Raw genomic sequence first — 10,577 nt, 5'->3', positions numbered from 1 at the left:
TAGTATATAATATCCCTTTGACGCACAACAATTTTTTTTGTAAACTGAAATGGACCTACTTGAAAACCTTATCTAGGTAGGTACAAATGTTGCCTTATGTACAAGATCTTCCAATAGAGATTTGTATCTTCTATTAAACCGCAGTTTCCGAATATTTACAACAAAATGCTCGAGCAAGTCGAAATTGTATTGACCAGGAAACCACATTTGACCTTATCTTCAAGTGTTAAATTTCATCTGCTTACAGGGGTAGCCACCACATTAAAATGTATACTCTGTCTATATAATGGTACCTATACGTGTGACAAATTATTTGAAGGTGATTTCAGTTATTCGTTATGGTACCTATGCTACAGACCGACGTTTTTGTATGTGCATTCAAAAATACACATACAAAAAAGAAGTGCATTATCACTGCCTCCAGGCACAGTTACAATTTCGTTCGTCAGTATTTTGAGGTATGTTAAAGAAATTTTGGCATTGGCAGCAGTGGCGGGCACAAAAAATTGAAATAAGCAAATTCAAATTACTATAAAAAAAGAACACTGCAGCTCATCTGATGATCAACGACGCTACCCAGGAAGACGAAAACTTTAGTTGGGACAATCTGTATAAAATTTTTGTGGGGCTCGAGAAGCATTAAAAATTGTTGTGTCAAGCGATCATCTGGTAAGGTTATGAAGGTCTTTTTTTAACTTTTCTGCAGTGTACACATTACGTTTCGTCCATATTCTAAGAAGATAACAGATTTCGTCGGTTTTCATTAAGCACCATTATACGAATATACAATTGATTTCGTATCTCCAACTATGTCAATATCGCTATCGCAATCGCTCAAATCCGAATCCTGAGATTGGTGTAAAGATCTTGACTCGCTGTTTGATTTGGGTTCTATAGGAATTCGTCCCGAAAAATCCACGGGAGTATCTGTAATTACAAAAAAAAAATAATTGAAGAAGGTGAAGGTTTAGAAGACAACGCCCACCACCTTGTTTTGGTCACAACGTAACGTCCACGATAGTAACAGCCACTTGGTGACAACGTCCATTACAGTAACGTCTGCCACTTCTTCATCTTTTGGTCATAACGTCCTCTCAAATAGGTCAATTTTTTCACATTTGCCGAAAAATTAAAAAAATATAACTTCGTATTCAACGCCGTGTTGTATTACACACCAATTCGTATGATAAAACATGAGCGTCGGGACCCAAAGTCAGCAGTGAACAACGTAACCAGCGGGTACTGAAGGTTGTGAACAAAGTGGATGCTATATATGACCAAGATTACAAGTGCGCTTTCGACGTTGTGACCAAACTAAGACGGTGGACGTAGTGATTGGTAGTTAATGTTGATATTAAAATATTTTTTCAACTCCACTTCACTTCGACTCGATAGGTGTGACTTTTTTTCTACTGGGGACACTGGATAGGCCCAGTCGTATGCTTTGCGAGAAAATAAATAAAGTGTAGAACGATGCACTTGTATCGAAACCTATATCAAGTCGCCATCAAGTTGATAACCGACGATAAGGAATGAAAACCGAAATTCGTTCCATGAAAGATGTTATGCTGATTTAAGACTTCTCCAGAATTGGGTTTAATGTTATTCTCAACATCGATGTCGGAAGTAATAATTAGTGAAATTCGTGCCGGTCCTCGTGTTACAAATGTGTATACAAATATATGTGATAAAGAATGTTTAACTGTTAAAAATGAATATATTTAAGAACCGCTTAAATTTAGTTTCTCGTTCATAGTGTTAGTACAAGTGAACATCAATAACTTTATATAAATAAATCACGTAATTAAATTTACGGTACACACCCTGTTCCTATAGGTAGTCTGTACCACTTTAAAAATATATCGTGGTGGTTCTTTAGGAGCTTTGTATTTCTGCGGGGTGTTTGCAGCCTGTAAATAGGATAAGCCTTAGACACCCCTAATATGGAAAGTATAACATAACAATGCTACTAAAGTTCGTTTTTTTTGTGTTCCTTCCAATTTTGAGCACCTGAAGCAATAGTGCAGTGCAATTCGACACCCGCCACCCCTCCCATCTTTCGCCTCCGTCCCTGTTTCGCCGTTCTAGAAAATCAATGGGGGTTAATCGCTTAACACTTTAAGCAACTTAAATTGGTTGGGATAGAACATTTAATGTAATAATATAATCAATCACTCATTAATTAAACAGAGGCAACACAAATATAATACCTACATACGATATTAGTGAATCTTATTTGTAATTAGTAAGAAAAGGTTTAAGTTTGGAGATTAATTTCATTAATAGACAAAAGCAAATCCGATTTGAAAAGGAAACGATCCCAACGTTGACGTTGACTGACGTTAGTCTCGGTTCCGGTATCCGACTAGTCAGGAGGGATGTCATTAAAATAGCATTACATTGACAATTGCCGATTTCTACTGACATTCACTGACAAATTAATTCACAATCGCAGTAATTGATCAGAAAACGTTTTCAGGATGCCCAACATAGGAAGCTCTCTTGCACAGACGCGTCCACTTTATATGACGTAATTACGTTAATACCAAGCTGTCCTCAAACGCTGTCATTTATAACAATCCTTCATTTAGTGCATTTTTGTTAGATTGTAATTAAATTTTTGCCTTTAGCGAACTCTAATGAAGTTTCTGGCTTGCATACGTCAATTTATTTTAATAAACCGGGAAACTCATCGCAAATAGGAATCGAAATTTAATGATGAACTTTTAGTTTGTTAGCGGCTTCGTTCAAATGACCATGAATCATCAACCCTCCGACCAACAATAAGCGTGCTTATCAAAATTTCACGGCTTTTAAAAAGCTGTAGTGTATAGGTACCTATTGGCCATTACCTATACAAAAGCGCCAGGATAAGAAACGTATTCTTTGACGAACAAATTAAGGCAATTGCACATTTTATCCAAATTACATGCACTATTTTTACAGTCGAGAAGTATGTATTATATATTCTAATGGCGAAATATAATAGTGTGTGTGTGTGTGTGTGATATATCTATACCTACTTTTGATCATCGAACAATAGTTATTTGTACAACTAGTGATACTTTTTTTCACGAATTTGCAGTTTCATTAATGAGGGCGAAGCCCGAGTACATATAACATTTATACACCAAGGTAATTCTGCCCAACGATGAATCTCATCTTTGGGCATTCTATATAAATAGTTGATAAAGTATAGTGTGTTGTGTCCGATCTTTAAAAATGAAGATAACTAATTGTGTGTAAGTTATGGCAAATACATTTACCTGTTGCGGATTAAAGTGCATTCAGTACCTACCATTATGTTCTGAAAGCATCTTTCAAATGTTATTTCTAAAACATAATACCTAGGTAGTAAATATTGAAGGTACTTTAATCCGCAATAAATGTTTTTGCCATAATTTACACACAATTTGTTATTTTCATTTTTCAAGTTCGGACACCCTTAATGGAAAAAAAGCCCTATTTCTTTGTGCGGTGGAGGATAAACTATTATTTTTAAGACGCTGACCATATTGAATTAGTTATAACCTATATACAATATACATCTTGATTATATTTTGAAGCAACAAACCGTGAAGGAATCTCTACGTCTGTAGTAATTAAATTTTACCCGCACCGACTTGTATTATGTATGTTATGTACTACTACAACTACAACTGAAGTTGTGAACTTCGAAAAGCAGCGTCGTATGCATATCGAGTTAATTTCTTATGTAGCGTATTTGCGGTTATTGTAGGGTTGCAAGAGGTAACTCACTTATTCATGTTTCTAAGTGGCCGATCTCACCTTCTCACCCACCATCTTATGTTATAATTTAGTTCATTAAGTTCAGAATTTGCCTTAATTGATGTTTAAGAAGTTGTACAGTCTATGCAGGAAGGTATAGGTATAATAATGTGTAAAAGTAGTGTTTACCAGCGCTTTTCGTTTCCGATGGCAGTTGTTTATCTATGTTGGTCGATGAAGACCCCGATTTGTCTTCTTGTAGTTTCCGCATTTGTTTTTTGTGTTTCATGCGACGGTTTTGAAACCAGGTTTTCACTTGGGTTTCGCTTAAGCTGAGGGCGCCAGCTAGTTCTACGCGTTCCGGTGTTGACAGGTATCGTTGCGCTGCAAATCTTTTTTCCAATCCTGAAAGACTGCCGTCAGCAGTTTTCGGATTATGTTTACATGCCTACCTGTCAGTTGTGGGTCGCTAAAAACTGTTCGGGCCTTTCTTCGCCTGCAGTGTTTTAACGCGTTTAATGATATTTCGCTTGGACTGCTACCAAATAGTGCGGGGTGGAAGGGTAGTCCTGGAATATAAAACTGATTAGTATTTTAATGTTGCAATTGCTGTGCGTTTTCGCTCGACTCATTGTAAAAGAAAACTTGGGCGGACGAGTACAGCATATTTTTTCTATGCAGATTAGCAGTTCTAGTAGGGGAGCTAGCACGAAATCCACTGAACGAGAATGATCAAAATTTTAACCGATGGAGTTCCATTTTGCCCTATCAGAGTATGCTAAAATCGATCGTCTGCCGCCTCAGGCCATATGACTTAAGGCGCTGCGGGTACTTCTTGCGGTACCAATTCTGAAAGGTTGTTTTTCGAGAAAATAAGTTATACACCAAATGAAAACGTTGATAATAGCTCTTAAAAAAAATATTTAAAAAAATCGCCTCCCAGGTCCCTAGGTTTAGTTGGAAAAACTGCTGTTTCCCCTTAACTGTAGATTCATTAATCATTATACCTTACCATGTCAAATTGTGCCCGTAACGCTATGTAAGCGGAACTGCGTGAAACATAAAAACATCACGTTTTATTACGGCTCGCTAAGGTAGCTTTATTATGCCAGGGGGTGCGCGAAGGAGCACGGCCTACATACATATGAGGACTTCATACGCGACATCCAAGAAAGACGTTCGAGAAATAGAGCAATGGCCCATATGAATAAAAGGAAGCAAATGCTTATACTCGCAAAATTCAAAGCAAATACTCGTAAGTACTCCTTCACACTGGGTGACTTAGCAGCTCTTCTGAGCAGCAGGACAGGGCGCAGTGCAGCGCTGCTAAACCATGCTAAACAGACCAGTATGAAGGGGCAGTTACGAGTATTTACTTTGAATTTTGCAAGTATAAGCATTTACTTACTTTTATTCATGCGGCCCAATGTATCGAGCCATTGTTACTTTTCAATAAACGCCCATTGTCAATTGTTGTATAGTGTTTAATTTAGGGGTGTAATCCTTTATATCGTTAAGTGAATCTTTTACATAGAAAATAATAAATGTCAATTTAAAATATTCTCGTTCACTACGGCGCAGAAATGATCGTTTAAAATGCTTCAGAACAAACTATGAGGGAAACTACTGCCTCCCAAAGGAAAAATATAATGTATGAAAGAAGGTAAAAGTATAAAATATGGTGCAAGAACCAAAATGTACATACCGGGTGGTGCACGGTAAGTAGGAACATATAGGGATTTAACATGGGAAATCAGTTTTATGCAATATCCTGCCCTCCTGTACATTTTACAGAAAAAACTGTAGAGTTTAAAGTTGTTCAGAGTTAAAAGGTGCCTACAAAACTATGTTTTTACATGTGTTATTAAGCTTTTGGTATATCCGCAAATTTAAAAATAAGTTTCACCATTTCTGTTATTAGTAGCAATTCATAAAACAACAAAAGTCATGGCTATTGCTACTAATAACAGAAATGTTGAAATTGTGGACAAAACTTTTAGCACTACCTTTGTTTATTCACAAAGGCACTAACTACACTTTACTGCAGAACCTACAATCTGGTCGAATTTTCCTACAATCTTACGCGAATATGAAGAGACATACTGTCAGTAATGCGATTCCTGCAGTTTCTATCGCGACCTATTACACTACGACCACTGTTAACTCAAGACCGCAGCCAGACCATTATTGCGGATGGTGTGCGCTTACGCAAAGAAGTGGAACAAAATACATTTTTAGAATACGTACCTACTAACACTTGGATAACTGTATTCACCTACATACATATATTTAATTTACCCCTTGACAACGGCTATTACATGATGTAACTAAATGCAATGCACGGGTAAAAATTAAAGTACTTACACCTTTTGGATAACTTTATAGGGGTGCAATTTTGATTTCACTTTTCCAAAACTGGTGCTGAAGATCGAGTTCACATTGTTTTTTGTTCGGTTTACCGTCCGTCTATACATACAAAATTTAACGCAAATCTATAGAAAATAGGCCTAGCAAAGCGATGCAAGCTTCATAGGGGAATCTATGGTGTCCGTCTGTCCGTCCGCGAACACGATAACTGCCAAACACTCGGGCCGATTCGGTGCAAACTCTGCACAGTTGACATGTAACAAACGTATTGGAAGTGGGTCAAATTCAATGACCCCGTAGGGTCACACCGAGGTGCTCTGTCGCTTTTTTAGATCCGCTTTAGCGGTTTATGTCTGTTCTGAGCTCTTCGCAACATAGAGTTTTCAGATTTAGCACACTTTTTATAATATCGCGTTCACATAATACACAGGAGTGTAAAAGAAAGACTTACCTTGTGCAAGAAAGTAGGGGTGATCGGAAATACTTTTATACGGAGTACCTAGATAGGCTCCAAGTGCTCCCATCACCTGAATGTAGCCATTTTCCGTCGGTTGCAAATTCTGCACGCATCCATTTATATTCGGATGTAGATGTGGCTGGAAGTACGTATACCCGGATTTTTCACACCGCTTGTGCACATAACTTTTTTCATCCTCGCACTTAACTACTGGGCTCTGTTTGTAGGACGACGGATGGATCTCCTGATGGTCGACGAGTTTGGGACTTAATCCAATGTCGTTCTGATTCAACTTTTGACGATACAAAATATCCTCAATCAAAAAGGAAGTGCGATTCGAATAATTTGCCGTCAAATTCGGATCTAAGTCCTTACGCAGCGGTGAAAGGTCCGTTTCCATTTTCGCAAGGTATAAAAATCGACTTGTATAGCCAATGTGCGTCACATCACTTCTTTTGACGAAAACGCCGATACCAACACACGACGTGACAAACAATTACAATCTGGCGTATACGGGAGTCGTGATCCACTATCAGCTTGTTCCGCCTTCGCAAGCACTTCAACCCTTAACACGTGGAAATAAGGATTGAGCGCGAAGGTGGATAAATGGGGAGATAATATAGTATGACGAGATTGATTGGGCCTAATTGTATTTTGTAAGTTAATTACGGATGCTATAGCAATTGTTGGATTTAGGGTTCTTCGCAGAGTAAATGAAAAGGAAAATTTTTTCTTTGTTCGGTTAAAGTGGTTATTTATTTACGACTAAACTCAAACATGGAACAAAAATAGCATTTTAGTAATCAAAGTTATAACGTATACGTATACCTATATGATCATAAAGTAATAGTATTTAATGCCTGCTATGATGCGGTTGTCTTGTACCTAGAGTGTAATTGGAAGCAAACAAGCAAGTTGTGTATGGATTCGTCAATATAAAGCTGCTTATCACGCACTCTCGCTCTTCATCGAATAGGTGTATCAAAGTATACAAGCTATTCAGGATGATGCCCTTTTTTCACGTTTCACCACGCCATATGGCAGGTATCATAAGGGGTAAAGTTGCAGAATTTATGTAATAGGTACTTTTCGTAAGAAACGAATAAGACCAATGTTGTATTATTATTGTTTTTTTTATTTTGCAGGAAAACTATAGTAAAAATGGGAAGATTTAATTTATTGCAGCGTTGTTATACTCCAAAACTAAAAGTCAAGATTCCGCTTCTTTCAAAACAAAATTTCATATAGGTAAGTACAAATTCCTCCGTAAAAAGGTTGTTGGGGCATTTTTAATTAGTAATTTAAGAGTGATATAGCTTTTAATGTCATTGGTCATAGGTATGTATATAATTTCGCAGAATGGCACACATTTTTAGGTCGTCAAATTTTGTATTGATATTTTGCAATAAATACCTACATTTACTCAAAATCGTCCTGAAACCTTCATTGACTGACAGATTACCTACCATTAATCAAAAGTTCTATATAGGTATATACAAATTGAAATTTTATATTAAAAGACGATTTCGGGTAAAATTTAATACAAAACTCGTCAGTAAAATGTCATTACCTGACTCGGAAATTAAAGTACCTACTCGGCCTCACACTTCAATATTTTCTCGCCGGTAATGTATCATTTTCCTGGCTTTTAATGTAAATACCTATTAATGTTCAAAATGTGACAATCAGAAAGAAATTTTGCAGCGTAGGCACCTTACTGCCAAAGTTTGTGAAGTTATACGTACGTACATTTATATAAAGAATCGATCCCAAGTCCCAACAATATACATATGCTGAGATACGCGGATGTTATAATGAGAATAATACTACCAATCAGAAGGGGAAAGGTATGGAGGGAATACTATCTAGAGACTATATGAAAATCCACAAGGAAAAAACAAAAGTAATGCAATGCGAGAAAAGAGAGGATAGGATAAAGATAAAGATCCGAATAGGAAAGGACACTTTAAAGCATGTAAACATCTCGCCAGGAAAGGTTGCCGGTCACAGAACACTTGATCCCGGTCTACAATCTATGTTTTTCTAAAGATGTGAGCGACTTCCGGGATAGTATCGTGTCAATGTTGAACAAAAAGACTTTTCGTTTAACATTGGCGCAATCCTATTCCGGAAGTCGCTCGTAGATTGTAGATCGACACAAGGTGTGCTGTGACCGGCAATCTTTCCTGGCGAGAGTTATAAAGGAATTTTGCTATTTAGGTAGTAAGGTTACACAAGTTAATCGTAGCGAGGAAGATATAACATCCAGGATAGCGCAGGCTAAAAAAGCATGCTGTAGAGTGTAGTGTATTACAGTGTCGAAACTGCAAATAACGCTTAACGAATGTTTAGTGCACTTTCACATTCAAAAAATAAAAAGTGCACTTTTGCGCTCTTCATGTCTGTCTGTCTGTTTATCTGTCTGTATGTCTGTCTGATTCACAAAGGCTCCGGGACTACACCACTTACTGACTTGGTATTGGTGTCATTCGATCAGAAATTAAAAATTACTTCATGTTTGTATTCTCGTTAAGGCATGAAATGTTCATAAGGGCTATTAAAATCGAGAAAACAAATTTGATGTGCACTTTTCGCCTCCTGCTCACAAGCGGCTTAACGAATTTTTGTTTGTTAAATATTGCTTATTGTTGTAAGGTTGGATACAGAATTAAAAGAAATTGATGTAGGTATTACATTATGCGCCATCAGTTTACAATAAACTCATCGTAGTTGCGGTGCGTTTATTAGGTAAGTATTTTGTACTTCGAATAGCATCTTAATTTCAAACGCAATGAGAATGTGGCGGGTCTCGATGAGACACTTTCGTGCGGGAAGGTTAAGTTTTGAAGAATTTTTTTTAAATCACACTCGCTAAATGTAGGACTCGGATATGGGTTTATTTTATTTCGAATTCACGATGATTATTATGTTAATGGATAATGACACAAAGTTCCGGATAGGCGATAATAAGTATAGTAGTAGGTACTTTATCTAATTATTTATCCCAAATAAAGAGATGGATCCCACACTACGATTTTGTTACTCCAAAAAGAAAACGTCATGGAACGTCTCCTTTAAATGCAAAGTTTCCTTAAAAACGGCGACTTATATGCGAGGAGTCAAAGCTCAATTTGTAACTTGATAATTTCATAATTGAGCAAAATTAATAAGCTTTCAAGCTCCAGATATAGCGAAATTATTCCCTTCAGATCCACAACTTTAGGGTAGTTTAACTCCCCATTAAGGTGCAATAAACCTACAGATTACATTTCCATGGAAACGTACTTTGGGCGTAACGAGCGAGTCCAATCAGCATCCCGCACGGCGCACCCCAACCCCAACTAACCCCCTAACAATCCCGGTATTGTTATGCGAGCCAATGGCACAGCAGATTGTATTATGTCCTGATCCTTGTGTAGCTGGATAAATTGGGCATTTTACAGCAATATGCGGCGTATTAAAGCGGAAAAAAGTTTTGAATCGTCGATGCTTCGTTGCGAACTTATTTAGTGGGTTTTGCGTTAAATATTTAATTTCTAGTTATTTGCCATACCAGTACTAGAATCTAAATATCAATAGTGAGAAAATCACGCGAAAGAAACATAAAATTTGTTAAAAATGTTATCTGCTCTTCTTTACGAGAGTTATTTCATTTCGTAATGCTCGAGCACAGAAATCACGCAAAAAAGGAAATACTCATTGCAATTCTACATACAGGGTGTTTGGTAAACATGCGGCAAAAATGAAAGAGGTTAATGCATTGCCATCAGCAAGTCCATACGTGAAATGCATGTCGGCCATCTCGGCATTCGAATAATGAGCCATGATAGAGGATTTCACAAACAACCGTTTAAGTAATAAGGGCAGAAATTACACGCCAATAGCCAAACGTCAATAAATCTTGACAAACTCGAAACAAAAGATCATCAATGACAGATATCAGGGAATGTGATTAACGTTTTTTACTTGATAAGTTCAACTCTTCAAAAATCTATTTCGCCTTGTATCTTCGCAACGAAGCGTT

The 10,577-nt window shown here is 37.2% G+C and overlaps 1 protein-coding gene across 1 annotated transcript; it reads right to left on the bottom strand.

Annotated features, from left to right (window-relative positions):
- Positions 1-21: 21 nt before the first annotated feature.
- LOC116161885 (brain-specific homeobox protein homolog) lies at positions 22-7,041 on the bottom strand. The gene is made up of 4 exons (XM_031475367.1): positions 6,548-7,041; positions 4,182-4,298; positions 3,919-4,134; positions 22-927 (listed from the first exon to the last, which is right to left on the bottom strand). The coding sequence occupies exons 1-4, from the start codon at positions 6,951-6,953 to the stop codon at positions 764-766; spliced, it is 903 nt and encodes a 300-aa protein (XP_031331227.1). The 5' UTR covers positions 6,954-7,041; the 3' UTR covers positions 22-763.
- Positions 7,042-10,577: the final 3,536 nt, after the last annotated feature.

The sequence above is a fragment of the Photinus pyralis genome, unplaced genomic scaffold (assembly GCF_008802855.1).
Source record: "Photinus pyralis isolate 1611_PpyrPB1 unplaced genomic scaffold, Ppyr1.3 Ppyr1.4_LG10, whole genome shotgun sequence".
NCBI lineage: Eukaryota > Metazoa > Arthropoda > Insecta > Coleoptera > Lampyridae > Photinus > Photinus pyralis.
The sequence above is the reverse complement of the archived record's forward strand: the minus strand, read 5'-3'. Positions and strand labels throughout refer to the sequence as shown.